The sequence below is a fragment of the Apodemus sylvaticus genome, chromosome 7 (assembly GCF_947179515.1).
Source record: "Apodemus sylvaticus chromosome 7, mApoSyl1.1, whole genome shotgun sequence".
Lineage (NCBI taxonomy): Eukaryota > Metazoa > Chordata > Mammalia > Rodentia > Muridae > Apodemus > Apodemus sylvaticus.
The window spans coordinates 2,871,429-2,899,390 of NC_067478.1; the positions used below are offsets into that span (position 1 = coordinate 2,871,429).

The 27,962-nt window shown below is 49.5% G+C and overlaps 1 protein-coding gene across 1 annotated transcript in view; it reads left to right on the forward strand.

The window, feature by feature from the left end:
• Ulk4 (unc-51 like kinase 4) overlaps positions 1–27,962 on the forward strand; it is a 293,992-nt gene that overhangs the window by 18,100 nt on the left and 247,930 nt on the right. The window contains exons 13-17 of the mRNA XM_052186951.1: positions 420–524; positions 3,383–3,443; positions 4,611–4,792; positions 5,907–5,953; positions 10,959–11,037. Coding sequence (XP_052042911.1) covers positions 420–524; positions 3,383–3,443; positions 4,611–4,792; positions 5,907–5,953; positions 10,959–11,037 — 474 coding nt within the window. The remainder of the gene's footprint in view (positions 1–419; positions 525–3,382; positions 3,444–4,610; positions 4,793–5,906; positions 5,954–10,958; positions 11,038–27,962) is intronic.

Consider the following 27,962-nt stretch of genomic DNA (forward strand, 5'->3'; position numbering starts at 1 on the left):
TCAGTGGTGAGACCTGTCGGTGTGACCAGTCAGTGGTGAGACCTGTCGGTGTGACCAGTCAGTGGTGAGACCTGTCGGTGTGACCAGTCAGTGGTGAGACCTGTCGGGGTGACCAGTCAGTGGTGAGACCTGTCGGGGTGACCAGTCAGTGGTGAGACCTGTTGGTGTGACCAGTCAGTGGTGAGAACTGTTGGTGTGACCAGTCTGCCATCGGAACTGGTACTGTGACTGTCCAGTTGCTGTCTGACAGTTCCCATGTGTAAAATGGTCACAGCACACACAGTTCAGGGTTTATGTGAAGACCCATCAGGCTGATGGTGACTTCATCACACTTGGAGTTCACTGGCATAGGCGACCAGGACCTCCAGCCTGGTGCTCTCCTTTATAAATATGAAGTGTGACTTTTGCTCTTGTTCCAGATGACAAGCGGGCACCTGAGCCAGGGGGCCCTGGAGTCCCAGATGAGAGAGCTGATCTACACGGACTCGGATCTTGTGATCACCCCGATTATAGACAATCCGAAGGTGCAGAGGGACGCCCTCTGTGTGGGTGCGGGGAGGTCAGGAATTCTCCGCCTCTCTGTCTCCCCTCTCTCGGCTGCTTGTCCTGTGTGCCGCATGACCACATGCTGTAACCCTCGTTCTCTTCACTGCACGCTTCGTCCTGCTTGACCTCACGTGTTGTGTGCTGAGGAGGGAGGGCCACCAGCCTCTAGACCCTGGGCCTCAGCTCCCGGTCCCATCCTGACTCCAGCTGTGTTGACAGAGAGCAGGGCGCAGTGGTGGGGAAGGATGGGCTGTCACACAGACCCAGTCTCTTGCATGGAGTCCAGACTGATGGGTGGGACAGTGTGGCCCTGGGGTCTCAGCTCCTGGTGTGCCCCTTGCTTCTGTAAGAGCAGTGTGTGGCTGAGGGTGACGGACTCACTGTGACGCATTGTCTCTGTCTCCCAGTTTGCAGTGATTTCCAGCCCCACGCACTCACCCTCAGTCTCTGCTCTATGTTTTATTTTTATTTATTTATTTATTTATTTATTTATTTATTTATTACATTTATTTTTTTATTCGATATATTTTTTATTTACATTTCAAATGATTTCCCCGTTTCTGGCCCCCCACTCCTCGAAAGTCCCATAAGCCCCCTTCCCTCCCCCTGTTCTCCCACCCACCCCTTCCCACTTCTGTGTTCTGGTTTTGCCCTATACTGCTACACTGAGTCTTTCTAGAACAAGGGGCCACTCCTCTGTTCTTCTTGTACCTCATTTGATATTTATTTTTTTAAGATTTATTTATTTACTTATGTATGTGAGTACATTGTAGCTGTCTTCAGAGACTCCAGAAGAGGGCATCAGATCCCATTACAGACGGTTGTGAGCCACCATGTGGCTGCTGGGAATTGAACTCAGGACCTCTGGAAGAGCAGTCGGTGCTCTAACCGCTGAGCCATCTCTCCAGGCCTGTGCATTTTATTCTTCAGCTTTGTATTTTTGAAAACCTTTTCCACATTCACTTGTGGCAATTCCTCTGCTGTCGCCTGGGAAGGGGTTGACTTCCTAGACAGACAGCCTTTGCCTCACGTTACCATCTCCTAGACAGACATCTTCCTAGACAGACATCTTCCTAGACAGGCAGCCTTTGCCTCACGTTACCATCTCCTAGACAGACATCTTCCTAGACAGGCAGCCTTTGCCTCACGTTACCATCTCCTAGACAGACATCTTCCTAGACAGACAGCCTTTGCCTCACGTTACCATCTCCCATGAAGGCTGAGACTTTGAATGAGTCAGAGTCTGGCAGAGAGACTCTGCGAGGCTTCATGGGTGATGTGGCGTTGAGCCAGTAGAGCAGCCTGCGATTTCATTGGCTGGAATCGCTTCCTTTATTTCCTTAATTAAGGATTCTGGGAAACTTTAGCAAGCAGAAATTTTGTCTTTTAAACTATTTTAATCTAAATAATTGTAAGATATATATTTGTTTGTTTTGGTTTTTTTGAGATAGGGTCTCTCTATGTAGCCCTGGCTGGCCTGGAACTCACTCTGTAGACCAGGCTGGCCTCAAACTCAGAAATCCGCCTGCCTCTGCCTCCCAAGTGCTGGGATTAAAGGCGTGTGCCACCATTGCCCGGCGTAAGCTATATTTTTAAAATGAGTTTTAGATTTGTGGAAAAGGTTTGTGGTGAGAGAAGCCTTGCTTGCCTTTGCTTTTCCTGGCCTGATGCAGGTCGCCAAAGGCTCTGGTTGGCAGGCCAGGGCCTCAACAACCCAGTCCCACTGTTCCATGGGTGCGTTGACTCCGTGTGTTGTCTGCTCAAGGCTCACGTCATACCTGAGCCCCCTCAGTCTGTCTACTGTAGTCTGTCCCTGTCATGGCCTGTGACACTTCATCACTGTAGCCCTTTGCCGAGTGATGGTCAGGTATCTTGTGGAGTATCTTTAGTTAAGGTTTTTGTAAGGATTTATTGGAATAGCGTGATATAGAGCATCAGATTTGAGTAAGACTCATTTTGTCATTTTTGTCAAGAATGCTGTCTGTCTGTGAGGGCTAAAGACAGCAACACACAGTTGTGCAGATGTCAGGCACAGGGGTGACTGATAACTCTAGAGCGATGGGCCCATGGTCTAAACTCCTAGATCAGCCATTGGATTCTCCACCACAGGACTTCTCAGATGAAGTGTGCGTGTGTTAGTGTCCTCAGGAATGACTCTTATCTTCTCAAAGGTGGCCATCAAGGCCGACCTGTCCTTCACTGCCCACGTCACATCAAGACTTCAGCCTGCCTTCCACCCCCACTAACACTGTCCAGGCCACACCAGTCTAACAACTTGCTTCTTTATTATTTTTTAAGAAGTTTCTCTCTGTGAAATATCTGTCTATGATTTTGTCCTGCCTGCTTAGAATTGTTAAATACTAAAGATTTTATCATTTAACAGATATTTGCCTTGTTTGCCCAATCAGGTATCAGTCCAACAGTAGAGTCACATGATTAAGGATTTCGAGCCTCCCTAGTTCAGTGGCTCGCGCTGCAGGGCCTGAGCGCCCTGTGGGGCTCTGTCTTACTGGAGACATTGGCAGAAGTGGATTTTAAAAGGAAACAATCTATATTTAATCTTTGAATCTCATGTAGCACCACTGAATTACTTTTGTTTGCTGCTGCTTTGAGATAGGGTCTCGCTCTGTGGCCTCTGTGGACCCTTGGCATGCCTGCCTGTACCTCTTAAGGCTGGGGCCATGGGGTGTGCCCCATACCCAGCCTGAATCCTTTTGATGACAGATCAAAGGATTAAGTGTCAGCTCATTCTTTTCTGGCTTTGTTGATCTGTGTTTGGATACAGGGACAGCTATTGAGTTTAAAAGGTTTCTCAAAACTGTTTTTCCTACCACAGATAATGAAACAACCTGCAATCAAGTTTGACCCAAAAATCTTGCACCTACCGGCATATTCTGGTAAGTCACAGGCTCATGGGACACACCGGCCTTCATACACAGATGTACGTATGAATCTTCTTTCTTTGCAAATGGAGCATTTGTGAGAGGAATACTAATTACCAGTTTCCTTGTCAAGGCTTTCAGCCCATGTCCTGCATGCGAGGTGTCAGCTGCAAATGGGTCTGCTTTTGCCAGCTGTTGATTTCCCTCTGGGCTGGTGTCCTTTTGTGGGTTGGGAAGCTTCTGGGGTGCTGGGCTGTCTTCTTGCTGAGTGAATGGAGAGTCTCTGCTCCTCCCTAGTAAAGCCAGTGAGATGTCTGTCTTGCATGCTGCTGTTGTGCGTGCCAGCAGTCTGAAGGTTTGGGATTGCGTCAGAAGGAGCAGGACAGTGGAGAGCAGAGTTGGGTGGCTCACCCTGTGGGACCATGGCTCACCCTCATGGGCATGGTGTCTGAGAAGAGACAGCTGAAGGCCACTGAGAGTTAACCTTTAGCCCACGAAAGTCTTTCCTGGAGTGGACCTCAGGAATTTTGCTGTACTTTGGGTCGATCTTTTTAGTGAGCCAGTTCTCCACTGTGGCTAGGTCACTCTGTAATTGGGACTAAACTTGAGATAACCAAACAGATGCACAGTTAAGAAGACACCAACTTAAAGTATGCAGGTCAAGCTCATATGTGGAGACAGACTAAGAGCAATGCCTCAAAGAGGGATGCTTTGAGGCACCAAAGGGAAGTAGAGTCATAGTGCGGCCAGCACTGAGAATCCTTACCCTCGAAACCCAGGAAATCAATCAGTCCTTCCCTGAGAGTTAGAGAACATTTGCATGTTTTATAAATGAGTCTGTCTGTGGATAGAGATAAGCTAAAATCTGTCGTTTAGATGCCATTCTGCTGTTTGTCATGGTTTGTATGGGAAGCTGGAGGCTGCAGTTCCAGGTTTTGCCATCCACCCTGCTGACTGGATGTGTTTAGCAGTCATTGTACCAGACTTGTAAAAATGTGTGTAGATGCATGTGGATATAGCTGTATGTGTGTGGGCGGGGTGCCTTTTTTGTTAACAGCCATGTGGTATTCCGTCCTCATCCCAGCCCTGAGGCCCTGAGTTCTGTGTTCTTCTGCTTCTCACTGATGTCTGCTCAGCCCTTCCCACCTCACAGGCGCCCCCTCTGCTTCCTTCTCTCCACAGCGGAGAAGCTGCTGGCCCTCAAGGACCAGGACTGGAATGACTTCCTGCAGCAGGTGTGCTCCCAGATCGACTCCAGCGAGAAGAGCACAGGGGCGCTGCGGGCCAAGCTGAACCTCCTGTGCTATCTGTGTGTGGTGGCCACTCACAAGGAGGTGGCCACCCGGCTGCTCCACTCCCCGCTGGTGGGTACCGCAGGATGGACCAGCCTCCAGGGGTCCACCACCTGCTTGCCCTGGGTGGCTGGCCCTGCATGTCAGTCAAGCATGAACAAGGGCCTGGGGCCCCACTCGGCCCGCTCGGCCCAGCTCCACCTAGAGCAGGAGGGCAGTAATAGCAACAGGGCAAGGCCTGAACTATTTTGTTTTTTGTGGTAGAATGGGGACCCCAGGGCCTTACCCAGGCTAGGCGAGTGCTCCACCACTGAACCACAGCCCTGACCCTGGTTTTTATTTGAGCCGCTGCCTGAGTTCCCCAGGCCTTGAGCATGTGTTGTAGCTTAGTTAGACCTTGAATGTGTGATCCTCCTGCCTCAACTTTCCAAAATGCTGGGATTATAGGCGTGTGCCACCAGATCCGGTTGGTTACAATTGTAATCTGATTTAATTACAAAGAATAAAGTGATTTTTTTTTTTAATGAAAGTTTTCCTCATGAAGGTTTTAGAAAGTCATCCTCAACTCCTTCCTTGAAGCAGTTGTGTGGATGGTGATCTCAAACCGTGGACATTTTTGTTAAGCGTTGGCTGGGAGCTGACATACCCGTCTGTAGTCAGGAGACGGTCCTCTGTGCTGGCGCCCACTCAGGGCTCCTGTTCTGGGTCGCCTGACAAACGCTGAGGTTTCTGATGTGTGTGCGTGCGTGTGTGTGCGTGGGTGCGTGTGTGTGTGTGTGTGTGTGTGCGTGTGCGTGTGCGTGTGCGTGTGCGTGTGTGTGTGTGTGTGCATCAGGTACTCTTGGAGGCCAGAAGAGGGTGTGGGATCCCCTGGAGCTGAAGTTACAGATGGTTGGTGGTTCCAAGCCTCTACGTGGGTGCTGGGAATTGAACCTGGGTCCTCTGCAGAAGCAGCACCCGCTCTTAGCTTCTGAGCCATTCCTGTGGCGCCTGGTTCTTCTTGTTTATGTTTATCCTGCTAGCTCACTGGCTGGCTGGCTCACTGGCCGAGGTTCCCTGCCTGTCAGCCGTCACCTCCCTGGGGGGATTCTCACCCAGTGTAAATTTCCCTGTCAATTCAAGGATTGCTTTGGATGTTGTTCTGAGTAAGGTTTACATTTTGGTGTTTTTCTTTTTTAATTTCTAGTTCCAGTTGCTTATCCAGCATCTGCGAATAGCTCCTAACTGGGACATGTAAGTAACATTCATATTTTAAAGCACATTCTTTGTGATTTTATAGTTATTGCCAGAGACCCCATCATGAACACAGTGCCTACGTCATCAAAGTGAGCCCAAGGTGACCATGAGAAGCTCGCAGTCAGCACAGAGCATGACGTAGCCACTGCCTATTTGAACTCCCCAACAAGGAAGGCCATCGCTTTTCTGAGTGTCTGTTTTGAGATGGACCCACCTTTGGGTTTTTCGTCTTGTTGTGCCTGCCTCCGTCACCCCTGTCTTCTTCCTGTGGCCGGAGCTTCCCCTGTGGCATTATGGAAACTGATGGGACAGTCACGCAGAGTGCTCCTGAGTGGGAGCTGCAGGCTCCAGGCTCTTCTTGCCGGTGGGCCTCGATCACATGATGGAACTGTTTTCTAGGAGGAGTCTATGCGGGATGCACATGTGTAGAGCTGGGGTCCCAGGCCAGCCCCACCTCACCCCCGGGCAATCACGTTCACCAAGCCTCAGTGCTCTCATCTGTAGAGTGGGGCTATGTCCTCACCTACTCAGCAGATCCTTGGCAGACTGTGGGGCCAGAAGTGAGGTCAGGGGTACCATGGGGAGGGCAGGGCATTATCTGTCGTCACCTTGGAGACTCAGGATGGAATGTGTGGCTCCTGAGGTTGGCAGAGGTGTGACAGCATTTTCTCCTCCATGCTGGTGAGATAAGAGGGCATCTGTGGAGTTTGCAAAAGGCTTTGGAAGGAAGTTTTTCTTGTATCTCAGTGCTGTTCTTCCTGCAAACAGAACTGGGCTGTATGTTGGATGTCATTTCCTGGTCTGCAGCGCCCCCTGCTGACCTGAAAGTATTCCTTCCATTTCTTTTTCTTTTCTTTCTTTTCTTTTGTTCTTTCTTTCTTTTGTTCTTTCTTTCTTTCTTTCTTTCTTTCTTTCTTTCTTTCTTTCTTTCTTTCTTTCTTTCTTTCTTTCTTTCTTTCTTTTGTCTGCAGGATTTTAATGCTCAGTTTTCACAGACACAATTACCTATCCAATTTTATGACTTACAGTAAAATATATTGGCCTCTAAAATGTGCATTATTTAACTGTCCTTTATACTGTTTTTGAGTCTTTTAAAATTGATCACTGGGAATTTATACCCAAGTCATACTCTAATGTATTTACTTTGAATTACATGTCTTAAGGACAAATGAAATCCGTGATATTTTGATAATGAATGAAAATCTCGACCAAAATACTTTTCACTGGAAGACAAGGGATTTATCTACTCAAAACACACATGGACTCTGGTAGACGTCAGTGTGGGACCGTTCACAACAAGGGTATTTGCACTTATTCCCCAGAGCCAGTCAGCTTCGAAGCTCATTGTTAAATCATTTTAAACAGAGTTACCGAGTTGATGGCTCAGGCTGCATCATCTCTAGCCAGGCTCTGAGCACTCTCAGGCTTCTGACTCATGGTTGGACGTTTGGTCAGAAGCGTCTGGAACACTCGTCCTGGGCACGCCTGCCGCAGCCACAGCAGCCATCTGCACTCCGCGATTGGGTTTGTCAGGTGGTCTACACCCTTCTTATAGCCATCTTGTGGTAGTCACTCTTCACCAAACTGTCTCTTCGGGGAAGAACGCTGAGCAGCGGGTAACTGGGAGAGACCGGCTTTCTCCTTAGCTTGCTCTTCCTCACTCTTGGAGCCCATTCTTGACGTCGGGACCACTCTGGCTGCTGTGGTGGAAGTAGGCACAGCGCCCCATGAAGACGGCACCGCACATGCCCGTGGCCATGGTGCTGTTCTGACCCGCCCTCTTCACTCGGCTGGGGCGTGTGCCAGGCCGCAGCCTGCCAAGCAGTGGTTAGCACTAGGACTGATCACAGCACTCAGGCCGCTTCAGTTTTATCCTTTTCTAGCACTGTTTGAAACCCCTTTACTATTTAAATTGAATTAAATTTGCAAAAAAAAAAAGGTTTTCTTTTTAAATGTTTAAAAAAAATTTTTTTTGAGGTCTTGTCTTACTGTCCAGCCCAAACTGGCTTGGACCTCCTGGCTTTGTGCCTTCCTGACTGCTGGAGTTAGTGGTGTGCACCACCCCACCACCCACTGTCCCTGCCCATCGCTCTCCGCTGCCTGTTGTTTTCTTTCAAATGCTGCTTTCAGGTCTTAACGTTTTCTGTCTCAGGTTTCCAAGTTTTCTCTACATATAGGAAACAAAACTCACTAAGGCCTGACACCATCTTATGTACCTTAGTAAGGCCTGACACCATCTTCTGTACCTTAGAAAGGCCTGGCACGATCTTCTGTGTCTTTTCTCCCTACAACACACCCAGTGTTATATTATTGACAACTCGAGGCCATTTCCCACACCCCGTCTCTGCCTGCACAGCACTTGGGGTACAGGTGCACATGCACATATCACACGCCTGGCTTTTACATGGGTGCTGGAGCTTTGACCTCTCTGGTGGCTTGGCCCAGCTTCCCTCTGAAGCTGGTGTCTCTCTTTTGGACTTAGTTACTTTTCTATGGCTGTGCTGCGACACCAGGATCAAGGCAGCTTATAGAAAAGAGAGTCTATTTGGGGCTTACATCAGCACAGGGTTAGAACCCATAAGTGTCATGGCTGGGAACATGACATTAACCTAGCAGGCATGCAGCCGGACCAGCCGAGTCTGTAGGTTGGAGGCAGAGATCACTCACTGGGCCTGGCATGGGTTTCTGAAACCTTAAAGCCCACCCCACAGGTTGGCTTTAAGGTCACAGACACACCTCCTCCACAGAGGCCATACCTCCCAGTCCTTCCCAAACAACTCCACCAAACAAAATATTCCAATGTATGAGAATAAGGGACCCTTGTCATCCAGGCCACCGCAGGCCCTCCCCACTGCAGGGTTGGAAACCACACTTGGGTCCACACCTGTCCCATGCCCTCCTCAGTGTGGATGCGTGGCTCACCTGCCACAGGCCTGCTCTTCCCAGTGGCCATTTCCCACCACACTCCGTCAGCTTCATCTCTGGGCCACATGGGGTTTCTGTTCCACGTCCAGCCTTTCTTTTGGTTTCTCGTTTTCTTGCAGGTCAACAAGTCTCTCGTGTCAGTAGACTCCTGAGGGTCTGTGTTTACTCAGCTTTCATCAAGGAGAGGGGTTTCTTTTATGTTTCCTTTTGTGGGACTTGATGTGGCTTAAATTTTCCTTATTTGATGTGTAAGACACACAGACATAGCCAGGCGTGGCAACACTCACCTGCAACCCTCAGGAAGCAGGAGAATCAGGAGTTCAAGGCCAGCCTGGGAACCATGTGATGAGATTCCCATCTCAAAGAGCCAACGGAGAGTTGCGGCCTGTCATGGCTGCTCTGCTGTGTAGGTGGGACACATGTCCCTGCCCACACTTTTGAGTCTGACTTGTTTCCTCACTTGAATCCCATAAAGGTCCCCCCCCAACCCCCACCCCCCCCACCCCCCCCGCCCCTGAGAAACCAGTGAGAACAGTGAGAGTTTGGATCTCAGCTCCTCATCATGTTAGTTTTCAATGAGAAAAGGGTTTTAAAATGTATTACGTCACAACTTCATAGACATGTAATGCACTTTGGTTACACCCTCTTCATTGTCCTCCCCCCCACTCCCCCTTCACCCCCAAAGCCTTATTTCCCATCATACCTTTGTGTCTTTTTTCCCAATGAAAGTTTCATCATGACTTTTCTTTCTTTGCTTCTTTCTTTCTTTCTTTCTTTCTTTTTTAAAGATTTATTTATTTATTTATTTATTTATTTATTTATTTATTTATACGAGTATGCTGTAGCAGTCTTCAGACACACCAGAAGAGGGCACTGGATCCCATTACAGATGGTTGTGAGCCACCATGTAGTTGCTGGGATTTGAACTCAGGACCTCTGGAAGAGCAGTCAGTGCTCTTAACCACTGAGCCATCTCCCCAGCCCAGTCAACATGACTTTTCTACATTACTTTTTTCAAATCATTCTGAAGCACAGCTTAGTAATTTATCAGCATCCAGTGAGGTTATCAACGCCACCTTATTAAATCTAGTGTTGGTTAAAATAGAAGAATAGAGGCCAGAGGGATGGCTCAGTGGTTATAAGAGCACTGGCCGCCCTCACAGAGGACTTGGGGATTGCAGCATCTCTAACTCCAGTTCCAGGGAATCAGACGCCCTCTTCTGGCCTCCAGGAGCATTGCGTGCATAGGGTGCACATACCTACATGCAGGCAACACACAGATAGACACATATAAAATAAAGGAGAAAATGTCAGCAAAATAGAAAGGCTTTCATAAGACCTCCAATTGTAAGGTTTTATATTCTCCAGGTTTTTAAAAATCACAAACTATTTAAACTTTGATGCTGTGATTCACGTTCTGTATGCTTGTGAGGGGAGTTTCCCTGTATGTGGGCCTGCACTGTCATAGTTTATGTCTGTGGATTGACGTTCTGTATGCTGGTGAGGGGGAGTTTCTCCAGGCCGTGTGGGTTCCAGGATCGAACTCAAGTCATCGGACTTGGTGGCAAGCTCCTTTACCCATTGAGCCCTCTCGCCAGTCCCACTTCAACTGTCTTAGTCAGGGTTTCTATTCCTGCACAAACATCATGTCCAAGAAGCAAGTTGGGGAGGAAAGGGTTTATTGAGCTTACATTTCCACATTGCTGTTCATCACTAAAGGAAGTCAAGACTGGAACTCAAGCAGGTCAGGAAGCAGGAGCTGATGCAGAGGCCATGGAGGGATGTTGCTTACTGGCTTGCTTCCCCTGGCTTGCTCTTATAAAACCCAAGAGCACCAGCCCAAAGGTAGCACCACCCACAATGGACCCTCCCCCTTGATCACTAATCGAGAAAATGCCTCACAGCTGGATCTCATGGAGGCACTTCCCCAACTGAAGCTCCTTTCTCTGTGATAACTCCAGCCTGTGTCAAGTTGACACACAAAACCAGCCAGTACACCAACTTACAGCTGACTCAGGTCATCATACATAGTGACTGGTAGCGATGATGACTGATGCCTGTGTCTCTCTCTCTCTAGACGGTCCAAAGTCGCTCGGGTGGTTGGCATGCTGGCCCTGCACACAACAGAACTCCAGGAAAATGTGCCTGTAATTGAGGTGATTCCTTTCATTACTGATATGTTATGTATGGCAGGAAAGATTGCTTTGATTTTATAACTTAGCACACTCAGCTTTCTCTGGCCTGCACTGCACTTTGATCTGAGGGGTTGTGGCAGTCCTAAGACCTTGGGACTCTCCGTGACTCTAACTCGCAGTTCAGCAACACGTGGAGTTTGGCCTCTAGTCGGAGGCAGCAGAGACCCAGAGTGCTTTAAAGTACGGCTCATACTTAAGTCAGTCCCTGCTGTTTTCACACTGAATTTAATATTTTCCCATTGTCCCAGGACAGCAGCTCCCTGGCAGGTGAGCCCTGTGTGTGAAGGCTCTCTATGTGCTGAAGACCTTTTCTGGAGTCAGCGTCATCTTCCCCTGCCTTATTTTGCTGCTAGGAGTCTCACCTCAGGCCCGCACGCTCTAGGCACACACTGGTATTAGAAGGGTTTTGCTGGGTGCGGCGGTGCATGGGTCTTTCATCCTAGCAGAGGCAGACCTGGTGTACACAGGAGCTCCAGGCCGGCCAAGGCTACACAGTGAGCTGTCGGGGTCCAGCCTTGACACAGGATCGAAGTTCTCAACTGGAAGCAGGGGTATCTGGAAGGCGCATAGTAAATATACACAGAACACTTTTTGGGTACAAGCTGACAGGCAGTTCTTCAAGGCTTAAAGTTTCTCTTCTCTCTCATTCTCTGCTCTCTCTCGCTCATTCGCTTGCAGCTTGAGGCTGCACACACTCTGCATTCTCCTGCGCACTCCACTTTTCTCCTGTGCACTTTTCTTACACTCTCACACTCACATATACCTCTACCTGTTCCCCTTTCACTCACACACACACCTCACACATCTCACACACGCACCACATGCACTCTCCTTTCACTCACACACACACTCTCCACACACATCTCACACACGCACCACATGCACTCTCCTTTCACTCACACACACACTCTCCACACACATCTCACACACACACCACATGCACTCTCCTTTCACTCATACACACACACTTCACACACATTTCACACACACACCACATACACTCTTCTTTCACTTACACACACACTCTCCACACACATCTCACACACACACCACATGCACTTTTCTTTCACTCACACACACACAGACTCTTCACACACACACACACCACATGCATTCTCCTTTCACTCACACACACACACTTCACAAATATCTCACACACATACCACATGCACTCTTCTTTCACTCCACACACACATCTCACACACACATCTCACACACACACCATATGTACTCTCCTTTCACTCCACACACACATCTCACACACACACCACATGCACTCTCCTTTCACTCACACACACACTCTCCACACACATCTCATACACACACCACATGCACTCTCCTTTCACTCCACACACATCTCACACACACATCTCACACACACACCACATGCACTCTCCTTTCACTCACACACACACACTCTCCACACACATCTCATACACACACCACATGCACTCTTCTTTCACTCACACACACATCTCACACATGCACCACATGCACTCTCCTTTCACACACACAGACTCTTCATACACACACACCACATGCACTCTTCTTTCACTCACACACATACACACTCTACACACATCTCACACACACACACCACATGCACTCTCCTTTCACTCACACACACACACTACACACACATCACACACACACCCCACATGCACTCTTCTTTCACTCACACACACACACACTACACACACATCACACACACACACACACCACATGCACTCTTCTTTCACTCACACACACACACACTACACACACATCACACACACACACCCCACATGCACTCTTCTTTCACTCACACACACACACACTACACACACATCACACACACACACACCACATGCACTCTTCTTTCACTCACACACACACATCTCAGACACACACCACATGCACTCTTCTTTCACTCACACACACACTCTCCACATACATCTCACACACACACCACATGCACTCTTCTTTCACTCACACACACACTCTCCACACACATCTCACACACACACCACATGCACTCTCCTTTCACTCACACACACACACTCTTCACACACACACACCACATGCACTCTCCTTTCATTCACACACACACTCTCCACACACATCTCACACACACACCACATGCACTCTCCTTTCACTCACACACACACACTCCACACACATCTCACACACACCACATGCACTCTCCTTTCACTCACACACACACATTCCACACACATCTCACACACATACCACATGCACTCTTCACTTACACACACTCTTCACACACATCTCACACACACACCAAATGCACTCTCCTTTCACTCACACACACACACTCTTCACACACATCTCACACACACACCACATGCACTCTCCTTTCACTCACACACACACACTTCACACACATCTCACACACGCACCACATGCACTCTTCTTTCACTCACACACACACTCTCCACACACATCTCACACACACACCACATGCACTCTTCTTTCACTCACACACACACACTACACACACATCTCACACACACACCACATGCACTCTCCTTTCACTCACACACACACTACACACACATCTCACACACACACCACATGCACTCTCCTTTCACTCACACACACACACTACACACACATCTCACACACACACCACATGCACTCTCCTTTCACTCACACACACACACTACACACACATCTCACACACACACCACATGCACTCTCCTTTCACTCACACACACACACTTCACACACATCTCACACACACACCACATGCACTCTCCTTTCACTTACACACACACTCTCCACACACATCTCACACCCACACCACATGCACTCTTCTTTCACTCACACATACACTCTCCACACACATCTCACACACACACCACATGCACTCTCCTTTCACTCACACACACACACTCTTCACACACATCTTACACACACACCACATGCACTCTCCTTTCACTCACACACACACACTTCACACACATCTCACACACACACACCACATGCACTCTCCTTTCACTCACACACACACTCTTCACACACATCTTACACACACACTACATGCACTCTCCTTTCACTCACACACACACTCTTCACACACATCTCACACACACACCACATGCACTCTCCTTTCACTCACACACACACATTCCACACACATCTCACACACATACCACATGCACTCTTCACTCACACACACTCTCCACACACATCTCACACACACACCACATGCACTCTCCTTTCACTCACACACACTCTTCACACACATCTCACACACACACCACATGCACTCTCCTTTCACTCACACACACACTCCACACACATCTCACATTCTCTCTGCTCACTCTTCACAAGCTCTTCTCATGCTCTCCCGCCTTTTTCTTGCCCCAGTCTTTTAGTGATCCCCCAAAAGCAGATAAAGAAGACATTGTACAATGGTTGACAAATCAACTTCAAAAGAATGACCACGTTCCACAAAGACTCAAGAATTACAATTGTTCCCAAAGCTTCACGCTTCCCTAATCCCAGGCCTATAGCCAAAATAATAATAATTGCAAACTTATCGTTATTTAAACTTTAACTTTACCTTATTATACTTCAGAGCTCAGAGCTCCAAGGCCAGCGACTTGCATTTTCCTGTGAAGCTCTACTGATAAATGACAGGGGCAGAGCTGCCAGGCAGTGCCAGAAAGAATCAAGTTAACCCTTAACTCAGTGGTTCCCTAGCTTTCTGCTTCTAGACATTGCACACAACGACTCTCCTAAGAGTCCCAGTGTTTTGACTTAGTTTTACTGATATAACATTTTACATATTGTATACTTGCTTATCCAGAAACCGCTCTCAAATGTTGTGCAAAACTTATTTCATAACTTTAATAGTTTTTTCTTTCTTTGGAGTCCCAATGTTGGCTCTAATTATTTTTCTAATAATTTTGTCAAACTTTCTTTGCAAGTCAAGCACTAATCTGGAACTACCATAGTGCAGTTATTACATTGTTTCTAAGATGAGAACACACAGAATGCATGCTGTGCCCCATGCCTCACTTTTTAATTGTTTAAGAATCATTACATCAGGGAACATCTAGTTTCACAGAATTCACCAGAGCAGAAGGAGAAAGAAGTAGGAAAGTCAGATATAATAGAATAATTATGCACACCAAGGCCAACTGAAAAGCAGTCACACACAAATGAAATCTATACAGCCATTGTCCAGGGCTAGGGTTAGGAGAAATGGGAACCACTGTTGTTACAAAGAGCTGCCATGGGCTACTGAGATGTCTCCATCCAGGCTACTGCAGGCAGCCCCTTATTTCAGATGGCCGATCCCCTGGAGGGATGTGTCTCCTGCTTCTCAGGGTCCCAGACGCCATCCATTTCTACAAGGAGCTGCACGGGCTTCTGAGGTGTCCCCACCCCGACCCGACCCACTGCAGGCAGTCCTTGTCTGCTGTCCCCAGCAGTGAGACCTTGTCTCAGAGAACTGAGAATGGGAAAAAGAAGGGGATTCATGTTGCTACCCAGCGACTCTCTGCCTGTGTGGTGAATGTCACCACCATGTGGCTGCCCCAGCTGTGTGCAGTCTGTGATGTAACAGTCCTGGCAGGCTCAGAGTGGCTGATGTGAGCCCAGGACAGCGACAGCAACAGCAACAGTGTGGGTGAACCAGCAAGCAGTGGGATGGGCAGGCAAAAAGTAAATGCTTTTTTGAGGGCCTCATGCCTTGGCTGTCTAGGGAAGATGTTATTAGGGTGGACCTTCCTCCAGTTAACCGAATTGAGAGACCTTACGGGTCTTCCTGGAGGCTCATATCATAATTGGCTCCAGATCCAGTTAGGTAAACAACCCAGGCTAGCCATGGCTCGCCTACCCAGACATACCCGCACCTAGCCTTGTTTCCTGATTGAACTTTGATGACTGTTGACAGCTTTGCTAATCACTATCATAATATTTGGAAGCAGAGGCTGGCAGAATGAGTCCTATGTCTAATATTCAAACTGCTGCATTGTCACAGACCTGCAAATGAAAGCCAGGACGATGTGCTGGGAGGTGACCATGTGTTGAAAGTCAAAACTCCACACAACTATAAATGTTGGTGTGAGCGCTGGGGAGCAGTGGCTTCCACAGCTGCTGGTGGGAATGCAGGTGGGCGTGGCTGTTCTGGAGACCTGCCATTTCTCCCAGGGCTGAAGACATCATTCCCTGCCATCCCAGATCCCATAGTGCCTGTCTGCTGTCCCCTGCCTCTGGGTCCTGCGTGGCATGTGGAGGCACATGTAGACACGGCAGGCGGAGGCAGTGTAGACACGGCAGGCGGAGGCACCAGCTGCACTGACAGGAACAAGCTGCAGCCCTGGGCTGGCGTGAAGCCCGCGGTTGGTACTCGTCACAGACATGCGTGGACGTACTGTGAGATGACCCATCTGGGTCCGGAGGAGTGTCCAGAGGCTGTGGCTACACCTGCCACAGGCCCAGCTCCTCTAGAGAGCTTGTTTCAGGGTTCCTTCTGGGAGCTGACTATTGACACACTTGTCTGAAGTCTGGCCTTCTTCTACTGGGAAGGTCCTCTCCTTTGAAGCACATGGCTTCAGGAGGGAGGAAGGGGAAGGGGACACCCTCCTCGCCAGCCAGGTCAGCGGAATCAACCCTGGCCATCAATGAGGTGACAGATGCTGCAGCCAGGTCCGCCCGCACATCTCAGAACCCCTGTGAGATGTCTGCAGGTAGATGTCACAGGAACCTGAAGACAGGGCCCCCTTGTGATGTGACTGGGGAAGCTAAGAAGCTTCCTTTATTTCTATGGAGTCTCGTGCTAGGGACTCCCTGTGTCTTGGCTATCAGAAGTTCCCCACTGAGGGGATCCCCTGGGGTCTGTGCAGAGGACATCTTGAGTCACCTGTGACCTGCCCATCATCACCCCTGTGACACTTGCCTCACTCCTGCTCCACACCTGTGGCTGATCCTCTCAGCGATTGCTCTTGCCATTGCCCTGAGAAGCACATGGCCATAGCTCCTGGGCCTCACTGTGGCCAGGCCCGGGCCACGCCCCCAGGCCCGGGCCACGCCCCCGAGGCGCAGGCCATGACCCCAGGCTCTGCAGCCCTCAGCTCTGCTTCTCTTCTGTGTTTATTAGGATGAGATGCAGGGGCCTGGGAAACACTGTTTCTCACTTTCTGTTTTACAACTTTCCATGATGACTTTATTTTTGTGTGTAGTGTATGTGTTTGTACATGTTAGGTGCACGTGTTTGTGTGTGTGTGTGTAAGGGCCAGAGGTTGATGTCATGTGTCTTCCACTGTCCCCCTCTACCTTACCTTCCCAGACGGGGTCTCTCGCTGACCGTCTGGACTGGTTGGCCAGTAGCTTGGGGATTTGTACCTGTGGGGGCTTGAATAGATTTAGCCCCATAGAGTCATGTGTTTGAATGCTTGGCCACAGGGAGTGGCACTATTAGGGGGCGTGGCCTTTTTGGAGGATATGTGTCAAGGTGTACTGGGCTTTGCTGCCTCCTGTGCTCAGGCTCCGCCCACTGTGGAACATAATCTCCTCCTGGCTGTCCTAGGACCGAGATATAGACCTCTCCAGTCCTCCAGCACCATGTCTGCCCAGACACTGCCATGCTTCCTGCTATGATGGTAGTGGACTAACTAATCACGAGAAACTGTGAGCCAACTCCAGTTAAATGTTGTCTTTTGTAAGAGTTGCCTTGGTCATGGTGTCTCTCACAGCAGTGGAAACCCTAACTAAGTCAGGACCCAAGCCTGCCTTGTTCCTCCAGTACTAGGGTCATGTAAATGCGTGACTGTGTTTATTTAACTTTTATGCGGGTGCTGCGGATCTGAACTCCAGTCCACACACATGTGTAGCAGATGATTTTCTCACTGAGCCGTCCCCTGCCCCCAACTTTACAACTTTAATAGAATATTCTATTTGACAAAAATTGAAGATACTATATGCAGTTACAAATGTGTTATGGGGTAAGGCTGGGCACTCTCCTTGCCTGGTCAACATGACACACCTGTCCCCGGTTGTCAAAGACAACCCATACCCCAGGAGACCTCAGGTGCCAGCCGTCAGCTGGTCGTCAGACTCAGATCCTGACCTGCCACGTGTCCTGCAGATCAGCCGTTCCTAGGGAGAGGCAGACTTTGGCTGTCTGATTATGGTTCCAAACTCGACAAAAGGAAATCGTGTGTGTAGCTGTTGCGGAGAGAACGTTCTGAAGTAAGCACACAGAGTGAACTCAACTTTGTTTAGTAATGGGGAATTTACACCATAAGTTGAAATAGCTCTAGATATACCTTATTGGTATTGTGTGTGTGTGTGTGTGTGTGTGTGTGTGTATGTGTGTATGTGTGTATGTGTGTGTGTGTACTTTTTAAAAAAAACACAGGGTCTCTCTATGTAGCCCTGGCTTACCTGGAGTCCAGCTGGCCTCGAACTTACAGAGATTTGCCTGCCTCCTCCTTCCAAGTGCAGGGATTTAAGATTTGAGCCATTATGCCAGGTTCTGTATGTTTTAAATTTATTTCTTTTATGTACTTTAAAATATTTTTGACTGGGCAGTGGTGGCACACGCCTGTAATCCCAGCACTCTGGGAGCCAGAGGCAGGTGGATCTCTGAGTTCAAGGCCAGCCTGGTCTACAGAGTGAGTTCCAGGACAGCCATGGCTACACAGAGAAACCCTGTCTCAAAAATACCAAATTCAAAAAACCAAAAAAAAAAAAAAAAAAAAAAATTGTTTTAAGCAATTGGCTACATCAGTTTCAGTAGCCACTAGGGGGCAGTCAAACACTGAAGAAAATGATAAATTTGGCAGTCTGTTTTCAACCTGGAGGCCTCTGGCTCTGGGGACTTAACAGGCACAGGTTTCATCTTCTCACAGTGTCTAGAAGTTTCTCCTTAGTACATCTGGCAGTTGCATTGGCCATAGTTTCCATTTGAAGGTTAATCCCTGGCAGCCTTTCTAGAAGAGGGCGGACTCGGCTGCCTGTGTGATTTGTGGGGGTGCTGCTGCTGGGCCTCAGATTTAGAACTCTTTTTTTAAAAAAATATTTATTTATTATTATGTGTAAGCACACTGTAGCTGTCTTCAGACACCCCAGAATAGGGCATCAGATCTCATTACAGATGGTTGTGAGCCACCATGTGGTTGCTGGGATTTGAACTCAGGACCTTGGGAAGAGCAGTCAGTGATCTTACCCGCTGACCCATCTCTCCAGCCCCCAGATTTAGAACTCTTGAGGTCAGCTCTCAGAAATGCAGGCTGAACTACCGGGCTTCCTCTTACCTTGTCACTGTTGGCAGAACAGGCCGGCCAAGCTTCCACTGCGAGGGTATAAACAGTTTTCTTTGGCGTTGTCATTGAATTTCCTCAGAAGAATTCAGGTGTTTAATACGCTGACAGGGTGAGTCCTTGTGGGTCTCGTGGGCAACACCTCTCAGGACCAGTCCTGGGAGCCATCCATGTGTTTAGTCTCAGGAAGGCAGTGGATGCCTTAGGATGCTGACCTTGAGACTGTGAACCTCTAAACCAGTGGCCCAGTTAACCCTCTCATTGACGTTGTCTACACTGGAAGATGTCAAAACGTAAAGGTCAGGTGTGTAGACTGAAGCCGTTCACTCAGTCACTGTCAGTTCTTGGCCAACCTTTGATCCTGTCTCCCTGCTGCTGCTTCTCTTCTGTCTCCCTGCTTCTCCTCTGTCTCCCTGCTTCTCCTCTGTCTTCCTGCTTCTCCTCTGTCTCTCTGATTCTCCTCTGTCTCCCTGCTTCTCTTCTCTTCTGTCTCCCTGCTTCTCCTTTGTCTCCCTGCTTCTCCTCTGTCTCCCTGCTGCTGCCTCTCCTCTGTCTCCCTGCTTCTCCTCTGTCTCCCTGCTTCTCCTCTGTCTCCCTGCTTCTCCTCTGTCTCCCTGATTCTCCTCTGTCTCCCTGCTTCTCTTCTCTTCTGTCTTCCTGCTTCTCCTTTGTCTCCCTGCTTCTCCTCTGTCTCCCTGCTGCTGCCTCTCCTCTGCTTCCCTGCTTCTCCTCTGTCTCCCTGCTTCTCCTCTGTCTCCCTGCTTCTCCTGTCTCCCTGCTTCTCTTCTCTTCTGTCTCCCTGCTTCTCCTTTGTCTCCCTGCTTCTCCTCTGTCTCCCTGCTGCTGCCTCTCCTCTGCTTCCCTGCTTCTCCTCTGTCTCCCTGCTTCTTCTCTGTCTCCCTGCTGCTGCCTCTCCTCTGCTTCCCTGCTTCTCCTCTGTCTCCCTGCTTCTCCTCTGTCTCCCTGCTTCTCCTCTGTCTCCCTACTGCTGATTCTCTTCTGCCTCCCTGCTTCTCCTCTGTCTCCCTGCTTCTCTTCTGACTCCCTGCTTCTCCCCTGTCTCCCTGCTTCTCCCCTGTCTCTCTGCTTCTCCTCTGTCTCCTGGCTGCTCCTTCTCTCCTCTTTTTCTTTGTTCTCACTTTCTTTCTTGCTGGAATATTTTAAAGAAAATAATAGCATCAGTTTACTCATAGTTATGATTTATGTAATTTTATTTTTGTATATGTGTGTTTGTGTGTCTGAGTAGAGCTGTCCCTGGAGGCCAGAAGAGGCCTTGGGTCTCCTGGGGCTGGCACTCCAGGTGGTTGTGAGCCACTTGGTGTGGAAACCAAACCTGAAGCTTCTGCGAGGGCAGCGGGTGTGTCCCAGCACTGAGCTGTCTCCCCGCCCCAGTCGGCCCCACCTTTGCTTTGCACAGGTCCACCTAATCTGCCTCACACTCCTTTGGGGCCTGAGCCGTGTCACACTTTTGGGGATACCTGCACTTCAATTATACACATGAACCTGGTTTCCTCTACAATTGTTCTATGTAGCATTTGTTAGTATAAATATTCTGATTATAACACATTTTTCTAATCATGGCAGTGTGGCTATGTAAACCTCCCTACATCTCCCTACACTAAAACCAAGAAATGACATTTGGAAGTGCAGGCTAAATGTGACAAAAAGACTAAAAATGTACAAGAAAGGAAAGAGAAGTCTCAAAAGTCACAGTGGGTACCTGGGGCAGGCCTGGCTGTGGCCTGAGGCTCATAGCCTGAGCTGGGATGTGGTTGTTACAGCCCCGATGTGGCTAATCTCAGTGAGCTTGTCCTTGGAGTTTTTCTAGGTAAAAAGCTTTAGTTTATTTTCTGTTGGAAATGTATGCAATTAGTTAATTATGCTCCAGCAAATCTTGTGGGGTCAGGACACAGGTATTCGGAAAAAGCATGAACTAAACAGTCATGCATTCATCTGCTCTCTGAGTGTCACACATTCCTAGATTTCCACCTCAGCTTTGTCTCTCCTCTCTCTCTCTCAAGTTCCACGAAGTCCAGTTTGTGCAGTCCATGTACTAATGGGTGTGGGGCCACGCCCTGCAGTGTGGTTGGCCTACCCAGGGGTCACACCCGACTCTCCTGGTCCCCAAGGCCACCATTTGCCCACAGCTTCTGAGTTGTGGGGTGGGGGCTGATGAGCCCCTCCCACTCCAAGCCAGAATGCCGACAGGCACAGGTGTTGTGAGCCCATGAGAGCGTCCCGTCCCATCCTGACCGACCTGTCCCGTCCCATCTTCCACGATGAGCCTTAGTGTGTTGGGGTGTGGGACAGTGCGGCGGCCATTTAGGGTGGCGCATGCCACAGTCACCTGCCTTCTCCACTTTGGCCAGTCGCGAGCCTTGGAGTTTAGTGCCGCCCATGGCAAAAGGAAGCTTCTCCAGTGAAGGCAAGAACGGCCAAGAGCCGCATTAACGCAGGGCTACAAAATTAAGCATTTAGAAGGCATTTGGACCCTGTGTCCATTAGCAAACTAATAGCAGGCTCACTCAAGGGCCTGTGAGCTTCCCACCACAGGTCTTGTCCATATGTGCAAAGGTAGGCGTGTATTTCTTCTGTGTGTTGGCCAGGCCCTGAAGCCAATGAGAAAGCCGTTGGTTGTCCCCTAACGGTCACCCCACCATTGCACCCACGGGCATAGCTTACCATGCCGGCTGTCATTACAGTCCAAATGTTCACAGCTGACGACCCCATGTCCCCAGTGGCCCGCACAGTACTTCTCGTCTGATTTCTCCATGTCCTGTGACCTGTGTGTGTGGTGTTTTTAGCCATAGGGTCTGATGGGCAAGCGAGAGCAGTGGCCGCAGCCTGTCCTGGTAAACAGATGCTCTGTCAGGTGAAAGGCCTCAGGAACAGGGACAGGACAGTACCTTCTGCATTGCTGCAGATATTAATTTCAGTACTGATGAGGCTTCTGTCCTCTTTCCATTTCTTTTTTGATTTTCTGGGAAATGAGAAGCAAGCGTTGAATCATCGCATTTTTGTTTATATACGGGAACGTTCTTGGTCCTTCTGTGCTGAGCCCCAATGTTCCTGTCGGGGAGTGGGTGGGGGGAGACTGCCACGTCCAGAGTCACTTTTGCGCTAACTGTCTCACAGCAAGAGATTTTTACAAGATGCTCTTCCTAATTTCTCGTGTGGACTGTGAGTTCCGGTCCTGTGTTTGTGGCTCTGCCTGATTCTGCTGCCCACGGTTGCCTGGGCAGCAGGGCACCTGGGCTGTGTGTGTTCTCAGAGCATCAGAAGGCATGAGAGTCTGAAAGCAGTGTCCTCAGAGCCTCACCAGCCATTGCATTTGATGCTCTAGTAGATGAACGTAACACAGAGAGTGTCTCGGGGGGTTGAAGGATCTGAGCAGACACTGTAAGAACAGGTCCCTGAAGCCAAAAAAAAAAAAAAAAAAGCAATTGAAAACAAGCCTCTTTTATAATCCCACTACCTGAGGAAGAGTTGAAGGCCCAGCCTTTAAGAATTTGAGTGAGTGAGTGAGTAAGGCTCTCTTGCTCTCCACCGTCTCAGGCTCAGAGCTGCAGTATTGGTGTGAGTGTCTTTGTGCTCTAATTTTTAGATGATTACAGCATCCAAGAGGCCCAGCTTTAATAACACAACAAAGTTAACTTGGCTTCATTGAAAATGTTTCTTGGATGAGCAGGTGTGTGCTGTTCCCACACGCATCACTGGGGTAGGCGAGGTGGCTCAGCAGGCAGAGGTGCTTGCTGCTAAGACTGACAACCTGAGTTCGGTCCCCACGACCTGTGTAGTGGGAGGAGAGAGCTGGTTCCTGAAGGTTGTCCTTTGGCCTCCGCATGTATACCATGGCACGCGCACTGCTGATATATAGTAAATGTAAAATAAATATACATCATTTACAGCTCTGCAGGGCTCTCCACATCACCACGGCAGCCTGGGATCTGGGAGAGGAAAGCGGTTTCCCTCCATCCTCCGGCTCTCTGTGCACTGGGGAGAGACAGGCAGGAAAGGCAGAAGGGTCTGTGTCCTTTTTGGGTATAGCCACAAAGAGTCCTGGCCACAGGGTCCTGTCCCGGTATACAGCAGCTGATGTGGCTGTGGAGATGGCTCCCTGCTGGACTCTGCAAGGCTTGAGGATCCATGTGTGGTCAGGAAGGGAGACCAGGGGCCGGTCCTGCAGTGTGGACACGGCACATGGATATATTGTCCTTGGGGACTCCAACATTTTCATACACACACACACACACACACACACATACACACACACACACACATATCATTTGTGTGGGTTCACAGGTATGGGGGTCAGAGGGAAACTTGCTGGAGTTAGTTCTCTCCGCCGCTGGAGCCCTGGGGATCGAATGTAGCTCGTCGGAGCTGGCGGCCACGGAACCCTCTTGCCATCCTCTTTTGGCTTGAGTAGCGTGAACTGAAATTAAAATGGTAAAGCAAATGCTTTGGGAAGCTGTGAAAAACCTCAGTTACTCAAAGCAAAGGAACCTGTTCTCTCTCAGTGAGGCGAAGTGCATGGAGAAGTGTCCCAGCAAGAAAGGCTGGCGTAGGCTCGGGCAGACACCACCCTCCCCTCCCTTCCCTTCCCTTCGTGTGGGTCTCGGGGAGAAGCCAGGAGGGGACCATCTCAGTCAGAGCCTCCCAGCCATGGTGAACACACAGGGCTGGCCTGCCAGGGCAGTGCCCCGAGGGCCGCTGGGAGCGGTGTGGGGGTCGGTTGCAGTTATTTCCTGGTCCATGGTGGGAGTGGTGGGCTGGGAACCCAGAATGAGTAGCATGGTGGAGACGGCCATCGGAAGGCAGAACCGGCCTAAGCTCTGCCAGCTCGGATGTCTGATCCATTCTGTCCCTCCAGCATCAGAGGGCTCTGGGGTCATTAGCTGCTGCCTGCTGGCCCAGTGGAGCCACTGAGGTTCAGGGCTGCCTCTGTTCTCGGTCGGTAGACACTCAACAGAGGCAGTTGCCAGGCAGCAGTAAGCAGAGGCCGGTGCTGCCGAGCACAGACTTGTCTCACAGCCGCAGCCCAGGCTCCCGATGACCACGTCTGCCCTCTGGTGGCCACTCAGGGGAAGTACTAGAGTCCGCTTCTAGAGCACTAGAGCAACAGCGCTATACCTGAAGAGCTCCACCCACCCTGCTTCCATTTGTTGTCTAAATATATTCAAATGCAGGTTTGCTGTAAGCTTCTGATACAACGCATGGCTCTGTCCCACAGTCCATTTCTGTCTCAGAGATGTGTTAACCCAAGGTTGTGGGTCTCAGGGTCTCCTCTCTCCATGTTCCTTCTGGGCCCCCTTGTGGGAGGTTTGTAGAGATGCAGCCTCCATGCACACAGGCAGTGAGGTACTCTGATTGGCTTGGTCTATGTAAATACATTATTTTTGAAAAACAATGTCTGTAGTTGGTGCTTGGATGAAACAAAGTTCCTGGGCACTGGAGGCAAGTGGGGTGCTTGTGAGCTGTGTCCTCGATTCTTACACCACTCCAGTCGATAGAGGTCACTGCTGCACCCTGCCCCATGTTATATAACAGGATATATACTGTTCTATATTATGTGCCACACTCTGCCCCACGTTATGTAACAGTATATATACCATTATATATTCTATGCACTAGTAACGGCCAGCACATGCTGTGTTCCATTTTATCCCAGAGTCAACCATGCAGCCGGCTGCTGACTGCCACATGGAGAACGGCTGTGGAAGGATGATTGACACGGCCCGGGCTAGGTCCTGGCATTAGAGCTTTCCACAGGCCATTTGCAATGTCTCTGTTGTCAGAAGGCAGTTCTAGTAGCATGGTGTATGTATCTTGGCACCCAGCTGGCAGAGCAGCCTGCATTGTAGCTGGGCCACTGCAGAGTTCTGTCAGACCTGGCAGGCTGGCGCGTGATCAGAAGGAGGATGGGGGAGGGGTCTCTGAAACCCAAAGGGTTGGACCTGCTCGTTGGGGTAGGCAGTACATGGTGCAATAACTGCTCCTACTTTAACCTTTCTTGTCATTGAGTTTACTGTGTGTGTTTGCCTCCCTGCTGTCTGCCAACCACCAGCACGCGCTGTCTGCGCAGCATTTCCAGCTGCCTCAGCTCCCAGGCCTGTGCTTCTCCACTTTGGTGGCTCGTTAGCATTCTGGGTACTCAGAACAATTTTGTCAAGGCTGTGACCAGACCAGTTAGGACTCCCTGGAAGTAGATGCAGGAACTTGCAGATTTGAAAGCTCGTGATCCTACCATGTGGGCCAAATGAGCCCTAACTCGGTGCCCCCTGCAGGAGCCTGGGCTCACCGGACGGCTGGCCGGCCGCGGTGCACATTATCAGGCCTATGACAGGCTGTGGTTTTGTGAATTTTGAGTGACTCCCATGTGGGCTGAGGGAGGCTCTGTGATCTGAGCTCTGACCCCGGGAAGCCTTGCTGCCCCTTGTGCCTGGCTCAGTTGGGGTCATGGCGGAGAGGTTCTAAGTGTGGGTGTGCATTTGCTGTTGACTCCTCCAGGGTGGGAGGTAGGGAGGGACGATGGCAGACTGCAGACAGATGGACATTTCCTCACTGTTTCCTTTAACACCAAAGAACCCTTGGTTCTTGGTGTCCTCTCTCACACCCTGGCCCATTTCTTATTCATACAGCCCTCGGTGCAGTCTTGATGTGAATGGTCCGTTTGATAGCACACTAAGGACAAGCCCCAGGCTTTGTCTCTGGTTCCCTTTCAAAAGTCATTTCAAAGTCACCAAGACTCTCCACGTTCTCCTGAGGTAGCTTCCTGTGCGCTGAGCTTCCTGCTTCCTATTTTCTCTCTCTCTCCCATTTTGATCTTTGAAGTTTCTTGGTTTTTTTCTTCTTTCCTTCTTTCTTTTTCTTTGCCAGCTCTGTCATGAGTCTATCAGATTTATCTAACATAAAGCAATCTCAATAAGAGGACGTTTATGTTATCCTGCCTGCCATTCCCTGGAAATGGGGAAGGGATTTTGACACAGCCGGCGTCTCCACTTACACGCCAAGGTTCAGCGCTGTCCACTTACATGCCAAGGTTCAGCGCTGTCCACTTACACGCCAAGGTTCAGCGCTGTCCACTTACACGCCAAGGTTCAGCGCTGTCCACTTACACGCCAAGGTTCAGCGCTATGCAGTAGTCCAAAGCTGTTTTTATTATTTATTTTTGTGTGTCTCAGATGTTGAAAGGCCTCAGATGTGGATTCAAGAGGACCCTGAGATGGACTGCTGGGGTTTGGAGTTTATTAGGACTTATTAACGGCATGGGCAGACAGACAGACAGCAGTGTGCTGGCGCTCTGAGGACAGTTCAGCCCCAGCACCAGAGACATAGCAGTGGCTTGGAGGGGAGGAGTTAGGACCCACGTGACTGTAAGTGGAGTCCCTTCCTGTCGGGTTCTGAGGTTCTGAGCAGGGGGGAGGTTTGGCAGCACTTGTCTGCTGTGGCACTCTCAGAAGGCAGGGAGCGAGGCTGGAGGCATAACGTGTGGCCACCAGTGTCCCCTTGGTGTCAGCTCACCTCCCCAGGTGACAGATCCTGGCACCTGGGAGTCCTTGCGGCTGAGAGGCAGCGTCTCCGTAGGAGCCTGTGCTATCTGCAAGGGGAAGGGCTGCGGCCTGAGCATGTGTGTGGGCCCTTGTGGCATGGGCGCAGAGCACCCCTCCAGGGGTCACACCCAGGTAGGCAGGCATGAGAGCAGCTAACCTGTCTCACCTTTCCACTCAGTCACCAGGAACATGCTGCCCTCCTTGTTACTGTCTGCTCACGCCCTCCATTGGTTCCTATTTAAAAAGAACCTTAAAAAGAGGGTTTTATGTGTAGGGGCGGTTTGCTATGTAAATGCAGACACTGTGTGCATGCAGTACACGAGGAGGACAGAAGAGGGCGCCAGATCTCCCTGGAGCTGCTCTTTCAAAAAGGAGTGGGCTGTCACGTGGGTGCTGGGAATTTAATTCCTGTCCTCTAGAAGAGCAGCCAGTTCTTTTAACCACTGAGTCACCTCTCCAGTCCCTTTTCTTCCCTTTTAAATATTGATATTTATCTAAAATTTAAAGAAAAATGGAAAACCAATGGCTTGATGTTGCAGAGATGATGTTAAACGCTCTCCACGTTAACTCCTTGTAGGTGGGATGCGAGCTTGCCAGAGTAACTTACCTGCTGTGCATCTGTTTACACGATGCTATACTCAGGCTTACGGCTTTAAAGGCTCGCAGCATTAAAATGGTCTCAGTCTCTGGTATCACCACCACAAACACAAGAGGATCATGAAAGAGAAATTCTATAAGTTCCAGCAGCAAGCTTTGGGGCCAGAAAGCCTAACCTGATGTTTGAGTGCAGGATACTTTTACTTTATGAAAATGAGTCTTTTAGTTTGAGGTTGTTTTTTGTTTGTTTATTTTATTTATTATTATGTGAGTACACTGTAGCTGTCTTCAGACACTCCAGAAGAGGGCATCAGATCTTGTTACAGATGGTTGTGAGCCACCATGTAGGTATGGAGATTTGAACTCAGGACCTTCAGAAGAGCAGTCAGTGCTCTTATCCACTGAGTCATCTCTCCAGCCCTAGTTTGAGGTTGTTGACAACTTTCATGCAGAAGTTCTA